Source organism: Stegastes partitus, unplaced genomic scaffold (assembly GCF_000690725.1).
Source record: "Stegastes partitus isolate 25-593 unplaced genomic scaffold, Stegastes_partitus-1.0.2 Scaffold1559, whole genome shotgun sequence".
NCBI classification, from domain to species: Eukaryota; Metazoa; Chordata; class Actinopteri; family Pomacentridae; genus Stegastes; species Stegastes partitus.
In genome coordinates this window covers 147141-166365 of record NW_007579290.1, presented here as the reverse complement: position 1 = coordinate 166365, position 19225 = coordinate 147141, and the positions used below count along the sequence as shown (strand labels likewise).

Genomic DNA, 19225 nt, shown 5'->3' with positions numbered 1-19225 from the left:
GAAGGCCGACAAGCGTAGGGCGAGGACCCGTCCATCGCCGCTTGCGGCTTTAATTTAAAGTTCGGGTTTCTTTACAGCTAATTAGTTTTATTATACTCATGCCAGTATATTTACACAAACATAATCTATTCTTATTCGTAGTCATCTCCACTAAAATTTAACAATCTTCGTAAAACAATGGCTGAATCTAGTGTAGGATGCTGCTGACATCTTCACATATGCACGATTTTTGCCATTTTGATCTGATGATGGCTATTGTATTGGAGCAGATCATGAAAATGAGTTGTTTAAAAGACAAAAACGGGATTCTGAAATTGGAAAAAGACCACATAATCCAGCCTTGATTTTGATCTGGACCAAACATGTTCAAAACTGTTTAGTAGGATTGGGATACCTGTGATCCCAAAAAACTGGATTATCCTGATTCCAGCAGAAGACTGAATTCAGGGGCCAAGTGTAGTGCATATACCTTTATTTGTATCTTGCACATTTTGTTTATTTGTTAGAATGCTAATGCTAGATGTTAGAATGATTGTTGGGCTTGGCAGAGTAGCAACTTCAAAAAGAAAAAAAAAAAGGTCATCCTAATTCTACAAAATAATGTCATGAGTAAACAAAAACAATATGTAGTATTTCATCTTAACTAGAAAATGTGTAATTGTTGTGGGTCTGCTTATTTAAAGGACAAACAGACGGGGATGTCTGTGTTGTTATATTGTGTGTCTTTAAATTCAAACTCTTACAGTGATCCCATATTGGCTGTTCTACCTCATTCTTTTCTAGTCACCTACATTGTGATATATGAACCAGTAATCAGAATATGGCAAACTTGAAACCTTAGTATCTGGAGAGTGATCCAATCGAATGTTGTTTTGAAAAACTGGAATAAAATAGATGACCTGATCCTGGTTAGCAAAGTGAGACATATCCAAATAATTCTGATTACAGGTTGTGACTGGGATGTGATGTAACCACTAGATGAGAACACCTTCATCACACCTGATTGGCTGTTTTATGAACCAGCATGTCTGTTGATCCCCTGTAAAACTTTACTCACCACCACATACAGGTCGTCACAGTATTTGGGCAGTTTTCTCTTCACTATATGAGGTTTAAACTCAACAGGCACATCGATGGGCCCTCTCAGCTTTCAGTGTAGTCCTTTAAACTCTGTGCTTTGCCCTTAAACAGAAAGAATTCAGTTTGTGCGAGTCAGCACACGTTTAATGAGTTCAGTGAGGAGGGAGCGCAGACTTGTCAAAACTCGACAAGCTCCAGAAAAGGAAAAAAAAGCAAAACACAAGCATAAAAATTACCCAGGAAAAATAAAGACAAACTAATGCAACACTTATTATTTCAGTTGTCATTTATGGAAGGGAAACAGCAAAGTACAACTTGATAGAGGGCTTTATTTAAAAAGTTTATATTATAAAATGTAAAAATTCAGCTTAACCCGATCACATGAGTTGCAAAGATTTATCCCTTAGAGCTTCCCAAGTGCTGCCAGTTCACATCTTTACATGACAAAACTTTATTTTTTTTTTCCTTCTCATCAGAGACGTGTAAATTTGGCAGTACTGGAAGTTCACAGCAAACAGAGTGGATAGTTATTGCTTTGGTTTGTGTAAAACTGAGTTTTTACTGGAGAGTTGAGACATGCAGCAACGGTGATCTAGCTGATGACAGAGAGGCGGAGAGAGGGGGGGTCAGAGAAAAATGCTGGTGTTGCTCTTTAGTCATCCTTGTCCTTGGCACCGTGCTTTAAGATACGCGTGAACTCCACGTAGTTGAAGTTACTCTTCTTGTCAATGGGAGCCTCCCTGAAGAGCTCGTCCACCTCGTCTTCTGTAAATCGGTCACCCATTGTCGTAAGCAGCTCTCGGAGGTAATCTTCCTGGATGAAACCTGTGGAGGAAAATAAGTCAAATCAGAAAAGAAGGCAAAAACTGAACAAAATCAACACCAGAATTCTCTTAAATGAGACAACAACCATCTTTGAGAAACCATTTGTCTTCACACAGCTAACAGCTTTCACACACAGGGCAAAGCCAAAGTACTTTAACAGACTCCTTTGAGGTACCATTATTGTAAATACTTTCAAACAACAAAAGCTTTACAGTAGATAACCTGAAATTTTTATTTGGCAAATGGTCAAAAATTACCTGTCCCCTCTTCATCGAAGCATGCAAACGCGTTTCGTATCACATCCTCCGGATCCGTCCCATTTAACTTTTCTCCAAACATCGTTAGAAACATGGTGAAGTTGATCGGTCCAGGAGCTTCCATCATCATGGCCTCCAGGTACTCGTCAGTTGGATTTTTACCTGTACAAACAGGTATAATGCATTCAGAATTAAAGGCTGTATAAGTGGTTATAATTCAAAGTGACATTAACCGCTAATGAAAATTCAAATATGTCTGCATGCCACAGGTACACACCCAAATGAATCAACAGCAGAATGGTGTGCACCTTAATCCTGACAGATCTGCAACCTGGTTTCAGCTCATCCTGACTGTCTCAGAGACTCTTATACTCACCCAGGGAGGCAAGCATGTCGTGAAGGTCCTCTTTGTCCACAAACCCATCACGGTTCTGGTCAATCATGTTGAAGGCCTCCTTGAACTCCTGAATCTGAGACTGGTCAAACATGGCGAAGACATTGGAAGTCGCGCGCTGAGGGCGCTTCTTCGTGGTCCTTCCCTTAGTCTTAGCCTTAGACATTGTGAATGTTTTATTTCTGTGGAAGTAAAGAAAATACAGACGGTATGTTATATATTCTGGTGCAGTTTGGTATTTTGAGAGAAGAGTTTGGTCCTTAAGAGGACCATTATTAAATGCCACTGTAAACACAATTTCAGTGATCAAGGGTTGGCAGTGCCATTACATTTGGAAAAGTAGATAAGGAAAATACCAGTATAAAGACTGTATACATGCTTATATATGAGCAGCATAATCTGCAAGTCGACACTGCAGATATGGAAGAAAATATAAGATAAGAGAGACAGCAGTTGACAGGACCAATGACAGAGGGAGCCAGTCTGATTAAAGGGAAAGTAGATCATGCGGTTACTCAAAATAAGATTCCGTCAGCTATGTTCACAACACGGTGGCAGAGTATTTTAATTCTCTGACTGAATCCCCAGTGTGGTGTCCCTCATTGAGCTATAAATGGAAATGTTCCTCATCTTTCTGGGTTGATCAGCTCACTGGCTTCACTGCGGGCAGGAGAATTACTGATGTGAGGACAAATGCCCTTATCAGGAAGTATCCTGAAAGTGGACTTGACCTGTCCGACCTTAACATCTTCATGATGACAGGCTCTTACGTTTTTGCTATTTAGTGTTCATGGAAAATGGACTTAACCGGCTTAGACAGCAAGTGCTATCAAGATCGAGGCCTGACGCACCGTAGATGTGCTGATATTATCTGGGACACTGCTGGCAACATAAACACTAAGTAGTACAGATTTAAATGTTCATGTTCCCGAAAGCAGCACTTTTCAAAGTACTTGCTCAATACAACCAATAGTACAAAAAAAATTAATAATTACACTAAAACAAAAGCAACACATTCTAACAGCAAAAATGCTGACAACAAACGATCATATTTGTTTTAAAATAACCAACAATTAATGTATTTTGAAGGTTATTTTTAAGGTGTTGCTTCGTTTAGTGTCTTTTGGCTGATTCATTAACTCGTAGTTTCATCAATTAAAAACAAACATTTTCAAAAGGCAAATAGTTATTGGTATTCTAACATTTTGTCGTTGTTCAGTCCCTTGTAAACCACAGAGACTACCCATTAACCATTTACAAACAAGTTACTCACTGTGTTCATTAGTTTCAGGGTCTGATTTTGACGCACCACCTGTCAGCGCATATTAAATACCTGCACGGTATTAATGGTTTGCGGCCTAGCTTGAGCGACAGTAAACGTTAACTTTAAACACCGGGCTTCCGCTGAAGACAGGCAGGTTTACATGCATATGTTCCATTTAAAAAGCGAATAACTAACGGCAACAATGGGGAACAGCCGTCTACTATCAATCAATTCGATATCATTGCGTTCGCTGTCGAGTCGTTAGCCGCGCAGCTAGCAGTTAGCCGTGTTTTCAACGCAATCAATCGAGCGGTAAAAACGGTGAGGTGGCGTGCTATTTAGATAAAAGCATCCAACAGTGTGGATATCTGTGTGGTGTATATATATCGTGAGCCATATATAATGCAGCTAACTAACACGGAAATATAAATCAAAAGACGGTCTTACCTCACAACAACTAGTTACTCGTCAGCTAGTCCGGTGCTGCCTTTTCTGAACCACCGCCCTTCACTTCCTCATAATACTGCTAGGTTCCGTACAAAACGTCGGAACAAACCAACTGATGAAAAGAGGTGTGATTGTCAAGTATAAAACCCTTATTGCTTATCTGACAAACACTTATTGCATTTTTTGGTCCAAATAATACCCTTGAATATTATTTAAAGAACCGAAACTAAAAAGAATTATTAAAATTGTGCTAAAAATATTGCAAATAAAATACATAATCTATCCTTACACCCCCGGTGGAGCAAGTGTAACTTCCACCAACACTCCCCAGCCTGCGTTCACATTCCTGGGTATGTCCTTTTAAGGGAAGAAAGAACACATCCTTCCTTGCATTGTGCAATTAAGGCAGGGAAGCGTTGACATTGGGAATGTGGACCTTATCATCAGTAGGACAAACATGGAATCATTGTATAGCATCACATTATTGTTTTGCACAATTGGATGGCTTACACCTGTGTGACGCAAACAATAATTGTCACTTCATTATTTCCTGTTTATGTTGTTTGCCAAAAAAATAAAATAAATCACTTAAAGCATTTACTTGTAGTTTGATGGCACACATACCTTAATCTTGCTTGCTTCTTTAATTATGCTCTTTTCTAGCATACTGATGGAACAGACCAAAATACACCCCCTGGCCAGGCCAGAGCTGGGGTTAACCTGTTTTTTTTAACCTGGTAGATGCAGCTTAGACTAATTTAAACCCTGGAATATTATTTGGGCTAGAGCCCTCTTTGCCATTCTATACCCCCCACACTCAAACACACAAAATATTAAAGAATACTCTATTAAAAATGTGATTTTATTGATGACATAACCTTACCCAGTAGAATGCACTATTTGAATAGCCTAAATTAACCTGGAAACTAATCAAGTGCAGACTAACAATAAATAATGAGCTAAACAAAATATATAATTGGCTTTGTACAAATGAGTTATCCCTAAATTGACTGCAAAGAAAACACATTACTGCAACTTGAGTCGCTAGCTTTTAAAATTTAGTGAATTTCAGATACAGCCAGTCAGTTTTCTTGGCATTGTGACTGACAGTAATCTGGCATTTAGATCTCAAACTTAATAGCTTTCAAGTACAATTTCAAAACCAAATTAAAACACGATGTGCCGTGATGTAGTCTAACTACATTACACAATGCTTTACTTTTGCCTTTGGCCACAGCTGACTTATACAATAGTCTGTTCAATGTGATAGAGTGTAGTCTGGCTTGCCTTAATAGCCTTGATGTAATTAACCAATTAGGTGGGTGGTGTCACCATTTATGAAATAGTTGAAAAGAAATCTTAGAATTTTTTTATACTCCCTCCCCATCTAATTTTGATCTTTAATGTTACTGTAACATGTTATTTTGAAAGCTTTGTTGGAAAAAAAGACATCCTGCTAAACCTGTATGTGTATTTTTTCTGTATAATGTAATTATGCTTTCTTTGCTAGATTTCATTTTGAGAAAAGGAGATTTAAACCTCAAAACCTTTAAATAAAGTGAAAGAAATGAAAAGTCAAACAAAGATCATTTAATAAAACCAACACAATAGGAAAAAATGTTGAGAGGATGGATAATTATAGGTCCTGACTGTCTAACGTGGGTCAGACAACAGTTGGCACTGCGGTCAGTGCTGTAAACACAGGCTTACTGCTGCAGGACTTGAAGAGTAACATGTGGAACTGTTGACTCACAGGTTAAAACAGGCCACATCTGTCTTTTCTGACCAGCTGTCACATCACTTTCAAAGCTGATAACCGAATGGTTGGACATTTGCCATGAGTCATTTATAATTACAGTTATATGTTGTAACCAAACAGACAAGAGGGAGCTGTATAGATCTACAAATCACATAAGAAGTGTTAGTGATGCTTATGAGTAGATGCTTTTTTTTTCTTTTTAAATATCTAATTGAGTATGGATTTCACTGATGGTCTCTTGTCCTCCTCTGTGTTTATTATTGTGTTTTATTATTAAAGCGAAAACTGGCATTACAGTGATGAAGACAAATAACAGCATTGTTGCATCTTGATGGTCAAAAAGTTTAAGACTGTTTATTGTCAGGTACAGGAGGAATATTATTTTGGACCACCATGTCTTGTAGTCAGATTTTAAAATCAAGCTAATATTGGTCATCAAAGCTTAAGAAGAGTCTGTGTTAGGTTTAGAAAGATGTAATTATGTCACTGAAACCAATAAAAAGTAATTTTCTTCACTCTCTAAAAGTAAAAATGCTTCCAAACATCTCAACTTCTCAACACTTTGCATTTAAAATTTGATTAATGCAAATGAAATCATTCAAACTGAAATGAAAACAGGACAATTAACCATTTTTTATCGACCGCTGTGCATTTCTAGTATGTTTCATTCGACACTGTAGTGCTGCATGAAACCACTAGAGAGTGCTGCTTTCATAGGACATTTTCCATTTTTGCTCAGTGATATTTAAACCAATTTATAAAACAGTGTCTCAGCATGTTACCTTGTATGTGAGCTCAGTGAATGTGTTCACATCTAGAACTGCTATCTTCACATATCTTCAGTGTACGAAGCCAAAACAACCCGGGACATAAAAATAGTCTAAATAGATCCCTTGGGACATCCGTACAGTTGGAATTTCCTGGACAGCTGGAGTCAGTGAGAAACACCAGACATGAACATGGTCCATGTGAACCTTATTCAGTTAGAGAAAAGTTGAAGTTAGTAAATTAATTTATGTTTGTAAGTGTGAAGTGAAAAATATATCAGAAGGACTTTCCAGTATGATGCTGTTTAAAACAACTATGGCCTTTAAAATGACCATTAAGTTGAATCAGCACCTCTCTGACAAACAGAAGTGAACATTACAGGCTTTACAGTTGCAGGTTTTTGTTACTGGATTGAATTCTAAACTGTATTGGATTATACAGACGTACTCACTGTAATAATAACTGAGGACAGAGTTGAATATTCCAGTTATAAGGTGATGAAATAAAATAGATTTATGTGGCATATATAAATACCAGGAGGGGGATGAAGTCATTAGATGACTGTGTTGTCGCCTTCCTGCACTTGACTTCTTCTGTGGATCTGCAGAGTTTCAAGGAAAACACTGAGCGGTGAGCGGCAGCTGCTTGATAATTGGGGCTTATTGTTAGATCAGAGTAAAGCCGAGGATGGTTGTGACAAAAGCTGCAGAGAGACTTTATGTTCTATTCTTTGATGTTCACTCATATGTACTAATCCTGCAGGTTACTTTACCTTTAGGTGTCTGGCAGGACACTAAGACCTGGGCTTTATGATATAAATATATTGAATATATTATCATATGATTATTATTGCTGCACATTCTAACTGCACACATCTTACACAGGATAAAAACAGACATTTAGGAAATATTTATTTGCAGTACATGTATAAAACAAACTAATAGAGAAAACTACTGTAACAAAAGGAGATGTTTCATAAGAGGGTGAATATAATACACTTATTCACTTTCTTACAGTATGAGGATTGCAGTTTTATTGTCCTGTCACATCTCTGCAGTAAATACGGAGCTAAAGCCAGCTGCAATTAGCTAATTTGCTTAGCATATAGAGTGAAAACAGAGGGAAACAAGTAGCAATGGTAAAATAACACCTGCCAAAGTCACCAAAGTTCACTAAATGTCATATTATATTTGTTTGTTTAACCTGCACAAAAAGGTGTAAAAATATGTAGCTATGGACTCCAAGGAGTTAGTGCATCATGACAATTACTATTAGATGGATTTTTTTTAACCTAAATATATCAGTAAACTTTATTCTGCAGTAATGCATCATCTGGTTTAACTAAACTTTATCTTATTTACATTTTTTTTGTTGCTGCTGTGATAATCTGCTTTTATGTTATGCACCTATTGTTGCACCATTTGGAATTTGCTATATACATAAAATGTATAAGTATTGCTATTTATAATATTATTAATATTATTATTAGCAGCATTTATCGTTGTCGTAGTTGTAGAGTAATAGTAGTAGTATTATAATTCTTATTATAGTTATTATTAGTAGTACTAATAGTAGTAGCTGTAGTAGTCGTGGTTGATGTAGTTGCAGAGTAGTAGAAGTAGAAGTAATAATAATAGTAGTAGTCTTCTTCATCGTAATAGTAAAAGTATTATTATTATTAGTAGGAGTAGCAGCACTAGTAGTTGTACTAGTAGTATTAGTATTAATATTAGTAGAAGTAAGACTCGTAGTAGAAATTATTATAGTTATTGTCATTATTAGTTGTAGTAGTAGTCATCTTTGTCGCCGTAGTAGTATTGAAAGTATCATTATAATTAGCAGTAGCAGCACTACAAGTCGTAGTAGTAGCATCAGTAGTAGTATCAGTAATAGTAGTAGTAGTAGAAGTAGAAATAGAAATATTATAATTATTATTATTACTATTAGAAGCAGGAGTATTAGTTGTAGTAGTTGTTGTCATAGTTGTAGAGTAGTAGAAGTAGTAATAGTAGCAATAGTAGTAGTAATCGTCTTCATCATCATAGTAGCAGTAGAACTATCATTATTATTACCGATATTATTAGGAGTAGCAGTACTAGTAGTTGCAATGGTAGTAGTAGTAATATTAGCAGTAGTGTTAGTAATATTGGCACTGCTAGTAGTAGTAGTAGTATTCGTATTAGTAGTAGTCATTGTTGTCGTCATTGTAGTAGTAGTAGTTAGCATCGTTATTATTAGTATTCGTAGTGGGTATATTAGTATTAGTAGTAATAACATCATTCTGAACTGTAGAAAACTCATTTTGAAGCAGGATGTTCACAAGCTAAACCAGACTGATCCTATTTATCTGATAATTAGTGCAGCTCTCCTGTTTTTCACTTAATCTCAACATTTGGAAGCTGCCATGTTGGAAAACCAAGTAGTGTCTTGTAGCGTATTACACAGTGTGTCCTCTATTCATTAGACAACATGAAGCACTGTAGCCCGATGAATGTCGTGTATTAGCTCCCCTCAGTGTATAATCGTGGGCTGATCTCTTTTAATGGGCTCACACCTCACATTGCTGCCATAACATTTCAGGTATTCTGTCCTGCTGATGGCTGACCGCTGTATTATGTGAAACAGTGGTGGGTGAGGGCCAGAAAAGAGGAATGTTCATCGCAAAAGCCTCAGACGTTTTCAGCGATGTGATGTTTTTGCCATGGAAACTTCCCAGATGTTAGTGTTGAAGTCGATTTCCAGAACAATGTCCAAACTTTTGTGGCAGCAGAATGAAACCTACCTGCCAAGTGTTCTTTGGCATAATTTATTTAAATAGGAAAGTAATTTATATTCATGTGTCATCCTGGCATCAGCATGATTAAAAATCAGCCGCTGAACTCTGACACTTCTATTTACCTTTCCTTTATTAGCTGTTAATGACCTGAGGAGACAGGAGGAGACATTTGTGTACTTTCACATATCAGAGTGACACTGAAAGGGAGAGTGACAAAGAGACACTAAGTGGCATCTGTTGTGTGCGAAGCAAGTAACAATAGCATAGCTAAAGTTAGCAACAGACACAGCTGAGATTACTGCCGTAAGAAGCCAAGACAAAAGCTGCTGGAGGTTAACCAGCAGTGGTGTACTGTAGCTTAGAAGCCAGCAAGATGCTAAACAACTTAGAAAGACATAAGAAAACATCTAAAACTGAGCTAAATGTATGATAAAGAAGATTAAACCCAAATCTGAGCATGAAAAAAATGTTAGATGATGATGTTTGGATGATGTGACTTTAATTTTTAAGTATGTAGACTTTGTCATTTTCATAAAACGTGGACAATAAAGTGTTAAATAATCAGGAAACTGTGAATAAATGAATGTAAAGTAAACACACAATCATTCAAACACATTCTGTACATTTCATACATTTAAAAAAAGTGGATCAAAAGGCCAAAAAATGTCATTTAAAGATCAAAGAACGACACGATATCTTAACACAAACAGTGAAAAGCAGCCTTGTGTTTACCTGCATGTCAGGCAGGTTATGCTCATTGGCAGATGCCTGCACCCATAAATGTGTTGCCCTGCGGGAGTCGACTTGCCCCCCAGCTCTGCTCTCGGCTATATTTATCTCCACCCTCACCATAAAAGGCTGCGACTGCTGCTTGGACACTCTGGCAAGGGCCAATATTATTTTTGTTGTGTAGACCACAGCACTGTACGCAGCTACCTGTAGGTTTGCTGGGATATCAGGCTTAAAGTGTGGAATTGGGCCATCTTTTCCCTTAAAGCTTGGAGTTTGAGGGGTTCTGTCTGGGGTAAGTGGCCTCTGCTGGGGTAAGATGTGAGATTTGCATTGCATATGTCTGTCTGAGCATGCTGACAAAGTGCCTGATTGCCTGAAACTTAAATCATCTCTTGGTTGCAGGTTTGAATTTAGAGGTTCCCTGTTGTTGTCTTTTTTTGGAACTGTTGACTCAGTATGGTTTCTTTTTTCCCATCTTGAGTTCTAGATTAATTATCCCATTTTTAATTAAGAAAGAATCTTATCAATTTACGATGAACCTACATTAAATGATGTCGCTCTTGCACACTAACCAACCACACAGACAAACGCATAGACAGGAAGAAACTCAGAAACTCAGAGGTTTGTACGAGGAGCGGCCTGCATCATGTCCGGCTCGATACCCTTCTACCAGAAGCACCAGCGCCACTACGACCGCGGCTACCGTAGCAAGGAGACGGAGTCCAAACTGAGCCAGTACCAGTCCAGCAGCAGGTATGCTGCCGCCGCCAGCAGCAGCAGCAGCGTCTCCTCCGCCATCAGCACCAGGAGCAGGGGGTAAGGAGGAGGAAGGAGGATCGCACCTTCATCATCAGTGACAGGAAAACTCTACTACCACCTCCCTAACACCTCCATCTACCTGATCCAGTTCACCTCCATCACCCTTGTTGGAGTCTCTTCCCCCCCGTCACAGCTTTGGGATCATCTTACCTTGTCATCAAGTAACCATCTTTCTCCCCCACCTCCCTTGAGTTTTCTTTCACTCTGATCAACCCCTCACACACATCTGAGGGTCTTCATACTGATTGAAAACAGCTTTGCATCCTGCACGAAGCTCTTTGCATGAAAGACGCCCCGTTTAATGCATCCCGATGAAGCCTTAATTTACCACAAGCATCCCCAAATAACTAAAAAGAAAAATAACTTGTTTGTGTAGTTTTTACCCCTTTCTGAGCAAAAAAAAATCTGCTGTTAGATAAGCTGTAAGGATGTGCAGTGTTATGTAATGGCAGTGTTATGGTATATGGCATTGACTGAAATAGCATCTTGACCTGTGCATAGCATGCGAGAGTGAAAGCAAGAAGTCTCCTTCACTTGAAAACTCAATCCCTGCGTGGTGGATTCACTCAGTCTTTAAAGCCCGATCACATCGATTATCATTTTGTTTTTTGTTTTAATGCCAATAGACACGAGGAGAGTTGTTGTTGGTTGGATGAACTGGTCAGCCGGTTGGTGTTTCTAAGGGAGACACACGTGGATCAAATAGGATTAGTGGAGTTTCTGTTGTTGTTTGTGACCTAAAGGTTGGAGTTAATAGAACGTACAAAAACACCCGTATTTTGAAGGTACACAGCCACAAATCTGCAAAATAAAAAAGAAAAGTCTATCAAACATGATGACCAGACCAGTTCAGCTTCAGTGATATTTGCAGGATTGCGGTTTTCTATCCCAGGAATAACAAAGTGATCCCGTCTTTTACAGTGTCTGGCAAATCTTTAAATACACTGGCCTGGAGAGTGTGAACAGGTCAGAGGGCTTAGGTTTTACTAACACCATCTGATCTTTGCCTTTACACTCATAGCTGGGCAGCACACCAGCCCCCAAATCTGTGCTGAGGCGAGGAGAGCAAGATGATGATGTGATGATGATTTAACAGTCAGCGTGATTACGATAATGCTGTTGCTGCACAGAGATCATGTGTGTTTCGTGTCATATGCGACGGCTCTCATTTGTTGTGTTATAAATCAAGCCAATACAAGCGCGATCCTGGAAAGTCAAGTGGCTGTTACATGGTGAGAGATGAAGGGACGCTGACCCAGATAGATACAGGAAGAATGAGGGCAGCTGCCCTGTCACCCGTCTTGCCCCTGCCTCCTTATCGAGTTCTTGTTATCTCACGCTGTGAATCCCCGCCCCCGGCTCTCCAGAGCTGCAGATAGTGTTGCCCCAGACAAACTGGGCGGCGCCTGACCGAAAGAATACGATGGACAGAATCTTGTTAACGTGAGAACCTCAAAAAAAGGAACATAGAAACTATCTTACTGTCAGGTTGGAATGTTCTTCAGTAATTGTCACCATTTGCTGTCACTTTCCTGATTTTATCTAAAGAAAGCACAAAGAGAGAGATGGAAAATTTAACTTTAGATACAGATAGAGGTGGATTTTATTGATCCCACTGGGGGAAATTCAAGATATCCAGTAGCTCAGACATTCAAGAAAGATAAGGAAACCAATGTATAAAAGAATGTGTGCAACAAATGTGCAAACTGTGCTGGTTGGAGACATAAGGTGCCAAAATTGTTGCTATTTACAATAAAAATAGAGCATTAAAAAGTCTGAGGACAATCTATTCAGATTGTTTAATGTGGTGTTAATAGGATTTGTGAGATATTTGGTTTGTTTTTACTCCTGGATTTGATGATTGAATAATGGTGCTCTCAGTGGAGCCAACGTTGTCTTTCGTATCCGATGGCCTTTGTTGATATTGAAAACATAATAATTAGGGTGTAGAAATGCAATAATCCAAACTAAACCATCTCCTTTCCCCCTGAACCTTAATCTACCTCTCATCCTCCCCCCGGCCTTGGCTTTGTCCCCACATGTTTATGTCATGTTGTTTAGCTGCTCTGTCTGGCTGCTTGCCAGGCTCATGGTATTCTGTATGTCTCAGACTCAAAGTGTCCTCACACTCTGGGCTGGAGGAGAGCAGACTCAGCCCCATACCCAAGAGAGCCAAGCCAACTTACTTGGCTGTGGATAAAGAGAACCAAATCATCGGCTATGTAGTGCCAATCTTCAGGGGCAGGTAACCGACGCTTCACCTACTGGAAATACAAGAGTGTTATTTCAGTTTTCATGATGTGCCTTTGCTCCCCCACGTCCATCCCCGGCTGCTCTGCTCCAGCCCAGAGTTCGCTACAAGATTTTCAGATTCAGAGGAAGCGAGAGGGAGGGGCACTGCAGGATACATGGCCCGCAGGGATTTGTTCACCAGTGGTCTGGAGATGGAGAGGTCAGAGCAGATCTCCAGGAGGGAGGCCATGCGCGAGTCGGCCGAACGCATCTCCCTGAACAAAAGGGTCAGTGGAGGATTCCTCGCTGAGGAAGAAGCGCTTCTTAGTGTTGACGCCACAGAGCTCAGACTTAGTGTTCTGTAGTCGTGTTTGTTTGGTGTGTGTGTGCAAAAACCTGCAGACTTTCTCATTTTTGTATTTGTGACATCTCTGTTCATAACAGTCATTACATAATACTGGCATAATGCATCATGGTAAGAATAAGAATAGGGATAAGGACCAGAACGAGAATCAGAATAGGAAGGAGAATAGGAAGAAGAATGAGAATAGGAATAGAAATAGGATTGAGAACAAGAATACAAATACACATACAAATCTGAACAAGAGCAAGAATAAGAATAGGAATAAGATTAAGAATTTATAGAGCACTTTTCAAAATCCAAGTTACAAGGTCATAAAATCAAACTTTACAGATATAAACAACATGATGTTTAAAAACTAATAGTGTTAAAAAAGCTTAAAAATATTAGAAATAAAAGACAGCCCAAAGGAAATTAAAAGTCAAGTAAAACCAGAAAAGACTTATAAGACAATAAAAGTGTGTTTAAAAAGGAACTTAAAAGAGATGCCGACCTGATTTCTTCACGCCGATCACACCAGAGCTGCAGGGCCATAAACGGGAACATCTTGTCTGATTTAGTTTTCAGGCTCCTAAAAAATAAACAAAAGACTTTTGTCTGAGGATCTCAAAGTGCAGACTGATGCATGTGGTACTAAAAGGTCAGAAAACATAACAGGAGGGAGGCCAGAACAGAATCCTAAAATCTATCCTAAAACATGCCAGTGTGAAGAGGCTAAAACTTAAAGAGTGATCTGGTTACAGTAAACATTATTCTACACAAACTGGCACCACAACAGACCTTTATTCTCAAAGACACCGCAGACTGACTTAGCACTTAGCAGACACAGCATTAGAAGTCTCTATTTTGTTGTTATGACATTAAAAATGAGCTTTAAGTGTTAAGTGCGGCATCATGAATTTGCTTTTGTAGTTGTGCAATTGCAACAAACAAACCTCAGTTGTGATCTTACTGGTTGGCCTCATGCATCATCACAGAAAACCATTCCACTTCAGGGCATATCATATTATTTTTTTGTTACTTGTGACGTCACAGAAAGACTTTCAGACTAAAAAAGATTGTCTCTACGCAATATCGGGCTACGAAACACTATATTAATTCCATAGTAACATAGCTGACCACAGTTCATTAGTAGCGCTTAAGAATACCAAGTGCCTGCGGCTAAGTGGTTGTTATTACTGCCCCTTACACAAGGAAGTTATTTATGTCCCGGGGTGATTATGTGAAGTAGTATCCAGCCACTCAATGAGCATCTTTAAAGCCACAGTTACTCCCGTCACTGCATTTATCTGTCTCCGCTCTGCCAGATAGTCTTCCTACTGGGTGACAAATTCTTCAGGAGATCGAGTTTCCTGAGACACAGGGAGGCAGTGGTGTTGTCATTCTGTGTGCTGAGGATAGACGCACAACTAGACGAGGCCTCAACACCCTTCATAGGACATTCTAGTGTTGCATGTGCAAAAACAAATTGGGTTTGGATTTATATTTGCATATGTTAAAGTTTGTTGTTGCTGCGAGCGTGCATTGTGAATTCCTGGTGAAATCATGAGGGATTGTTTGGTTTGGCAGAGGTGAGTCTGTCCTCAGTCATCTACTCTGCTATCTTTAGATCCATGAACACGAGGAGCACTTCAAGCGCATGAACGAAGACAGCCTGATGCACTCCCCAGAGTTTGTGATTAAGCCTCGCTCCCACACTGTGTGGGAGAAGCAATGTGTGCGGCTGCATTGCACCGTCAGCGGGTGGCCCGACCCCCGAGTCGTCTGGTAGGTCGCAGATCACCTCCGACCCGTCCCTTCTGTCCTGTCGACACCCTCCCTAATACAACCATGTAGTTTTCACAGCTCCTCTTTTGTTTCCGTTCCATCATTTTCAAGCTTTTGTCTTCCTCTCTCTTGTCTGTCCTCTTTCATGTTCTCTGCCTCCCACTACAAGGTACAAAAACAATGTGGCAATTGACCCTCTTGCCAACCCTGGCAAGTATAAACTTGAGAGCAGATACAGCGTGCACTCACTGGAGATTAACAGGTAGGTGTAGCTTCTCATGTCCGCAGCACCTAAAATACACTGTTCTCATAAATCCACAGATACATATCCTGTGCCACGGTTTAACATCAGTGCAGCGCAATCACTGGAGAGATTTTTATATTTTCATACAGGTTGTGTAACCAGAAAAGTTGCAGCTCTCCACCTCTGTAGCTTAAGTTTTACCACAACTATTGAGATTATCTACCTTGATGATAGAGGTAAATAATCTGCAGAAAAGAGTTACACTTTCTGTAGTGTTCCTGTAAGGATAGTATAAGTTTAGATTTGAGTTTACTATTGTTTTGCCATTTTTGAGCTAAGATGTGATATGTTAAGATATGCCTTAATTAATCTCACTGCAGGGAAATTTGCAGTATTACAGCAAAGGGGATAGTGCAAATGTGTCGGGAATATCACTGGAAAATAGAAATAAACAAGAAATATACATCTGTACTGTTTATATTGCACAGATTCTTCCATATGTGGAAATTCCTCCGTGTGTGGAAAACAACATATTGCACATATCTATATGTTCAAGACCATCCTACACATCCATGACCAATTTAGAATCACTTATAACTAACAAGTACATTTCTAAACTGTGGGAGGGAGCCGGAGCAACGGCATGCAGACACAGAGTGAACGCACAACCTCCACATGAAAGGCCCCAGCTGACCAGCAACTTTTTTTTGCTGAAAGGCGACAGTGCTAACCACTGCTCCACTGTCCCCTCCTCTGATTGGCACCAAAATATTCAAATTTGGCTTCAAGGAAGAAGTGGCTATGGTTGGACGAGGATCACCAGTGGCCAAAGCCAACTCTGATATACTGACACAGTAAACCAAAGATGTTCTTCACACACTGAGGGCTCAGTCCAACATAAACCGTCTTCAAGTAATTTCAGAGTAAAATGAATATAAAATATGAGACACTCTCTGCAAAGTCAGGTCAACTTCTTTCTATGGTTAGACACAATATTATCAACTGTGTGCCTCGGAATTAGTTCTATTTATGTGATGTACGTAGAGAGATGCGTTTGCCTCAAAAACACTTGTTTCCATCAATCGTATTTAATAGTAATCTAGATGACTGATCATTTAAATATTCCAGGAGAAAAGCTGCAAGTTCAGGCAAGATGAAACCCATAAAGTTTCCTTTGATATCCAAAATAAATAACTAATAGTAATCAGTAATAATAATAAGTAAATCTGCTGCTATTGACAAAAAAAATCTGTCCGCACCATATATGACAGCTTATCTAACTACAGCAACTTACAATAAAACAATAAAAATGTGTTTCATTGCTACTAGACTATTTGTTGCCCTAATTTTTAGTTTATCAATTAAAGAAGTCACGTTTTTTTACGCAGTTACGAGGAAGTATGCATGTACACAATAATGCTGCTGCTGCTGCAAATATGCTGCTGTAAGACTGTAAAAAGGAAAACTCTCTCTAATAAAACACTTATGACAGAAAAATCTTTTGAATTTAGTAAACATCAGACTTTTACAAACAGTAAAAGAAGATCCCAGTGTTTTTGTCAACTATATCATATAATTTCTGAGGTCTTTAATGCACACGTGGAATATCAGATAAATAGAAAACTGCTATTGTTTAAAAATTCGACTTAATTTTGTAAAAGAAAAAAAAGAATTTCACTGTTCATAAAGCATTCTGGGCTATAGCCTCGACCTCACAACACATCTGCCACAAACTAACCACGATCCAATACCCCTTACTTCTCCTTAAGCCTTAGTTTATTAGTTTGTCTATTAAACAGCTTAATCTAAATATAAAACACTGACTTTGGACATCAAGAGGAAAGCTGGGACCCTTTAAACAAATATAATTGTGTACGTCACTCAGCATATCCGGCCATTAAAATGGTATGACTCTAGAGCCAAACTCTTGATGTGTGGGGTAAATAGGTGTTGATACTGTATTTAACTTTGTCCCTGTTTGACTCACACCAGAGGCCTGTGAGCTCAAGAACTTCCAGATTATTTTGCCATCGAGAATTAAAAAACACATCTAATAATAGTCTCCATCAACATCCATAAACAGCCAAATGAAACTCACATTTCTCCACGTTTCTTGGAGTCACATTCATGGTTTCTGTTCTGCACTTTTAAGCACTGACACTTTCATGCACAGAGACTCACTACACCTGGTGAGAGTGACATCACCAGCGGTGTCTATTTATTGCCAGAGTATTCCTGGCCGGGAGTTATGGAACGCTGTACAGTCGGGCTTCACATAGATGGTGTTATTTACATGGCAGAGGGCCGAGGCAGGGGGGGGAAGGGCAGCATACACCAAAACACGTGAATCCTAAAAAGATAGAATTGATCAGCTGATGTTCTCCTCTTTCAGATGTGATTTTGATGACACGGCGCAGTATCACGTCTCCGCTATGAACACCCAGGGAGAGCAGTCTGCTTTCGCCTCCGTCGTCGTCAAGAGTAGGTTTCAAGAAATCCCACTGATTCCCCATAATCACAAAGTTGTGCCAAATCAGAAGATAAATACATTCATTATATTGTCCAAATCAACTGCTCAGTGCTTGTGTGTGTGAAACGCTGCACCATCTCGTGTGATTTTAATAAAATACTGTACATTCAGTGCATCACCGGTGTCACACAACACTCTGTATGTGCTGCATGTATTAATAGCGACTGTCCTCTGCAGGGTTCAAAGGTGACATTGATGAGAATCTGCCATCTCCCAGACGTAAGTGTGAAAATCTCAAAAATAATTCTCAACATGTCTAATTATATTACTGCCAATGTTAGCAAACAAACATTTATAATTTTTCTGAATAGGGAGTCCATAAGTCTGTCTGTTTGTAGCTCTGTTTTGGTCTCCACCAGCTCTTCAAAAATATCCACTTGGTTCTGTCGCTCAGCTGCTCAACTCCCCTTACCAGCTAATTGCTAACTTTGTGCGTCTGCTGTTTGGAGCTGGGCATGTAGCACACATCTGGATTATCAGAGCTGTTTTGCTGACAACATTCACCTGCAGCTGATTGATAATAAAAGCAAATTTGTTGGCGGTTAAAAGCCAAACCAACGAGCTAAAAAAGGGGCTAAAAGGCTCCGCAAAGCTAAACAGCTGTGTGATAATGCTCTGTGGGTTTGTCGTAACAAGTGACCACTTTTATTACAATACAAGAAGAGTAAAGGTAAAAATAACACAGCTTTAATTTTGTCATTAATCTTTGTAAAAATGACTCAATGCTGGGTTGTTGATGACTCATAGCTGATGTGTGTGGCGGGATGTTGTGTGAGCAGATGTTGTATGAGACAGATGTTGGGTGGAGCGGATGCCTTTGCACTAACAGCTTTTCTGTTTCCTTAATGCTGCGGCGACAATGCAGGGGCCACTGAAGGTAAAAAGGTCACAGGAATCTGGTTTGAAAACACTGTGGTGGACTTTAAGTTTTCACTGACTATATGTCCATGCATGGCCACTCTTGTTTTTT

At 39.3% G+C, this 19225-nt stretch overlaps 2 protein-coding genes across 3 annotated transcripts in view; one reads left to right on the top strand and one right to left on the bottom strand.

Annotated features, from left to right (window-relative positions):
• Positions 1–1348: 1348 nt before the first annotated feature.
• On the bottom strand, positions 1349–4371 carry myl12.1 (myosin, light chain 12, genome duplicate 1). Its single transcript, XM_008300565.1, has 4 exons — positions 4268–4371; positions 2539–2738; positions 2163–2324; positions 1349–1905 (listed from the first exon to the last, which is right to left on the bottom strand). The coding sequence occupies exons 2-4, from the start codon at positions 2720–2722 to the stop codon at positions 1733–1735; spliced, it is 519 nt and encodes a 172-aa protein (XP_008298787.1). The 5' UTR covers positions 2723–2738; positions 4268–4371; the 3' UTR covers positions 1349–1732.
• Positions 4372–10470: 6099 nt separating this feature from the next.
• myom1b (myomesin 1b) overlaps positions 10471–19225 on the top strand; it is a 43625-nt gene continuing 34870 nt past the window's right edge. Inside the window, exons 1-8 of one of the 2 annotated variants that reach the window (XM_008300563.1) lie at positions 10471–10594; positions 10886–11118; positions 13232–13366; positions 13466–13640; positions 15324–15481; positions 15651–15743; positions 18118–18206; positions 18433–18474. In XM_008300563.1, coding sequence (XP_008298785.1) covers positions 10949–11118; positions 13232–13366; positions 13466–13640; positions 15324–15481; positions 15651–15743; positions 18118–18206; positions 18433–18474 — 862 coding nt within the window. In that variant the 5' untranslated portion in view covers positions 10471–10594; positions 10886–10948. The remainder of the gene's footprint in view (positions 10595–10885; positions 11119–13231; positions 13367–13465; positions 13641–15323; positions 15482–15650; positions 15744–18117; positions 18207–18432; positions 18475–19225) is intronic. The other variant, XM_008300564.1, reaches the window with a different exon arrangement.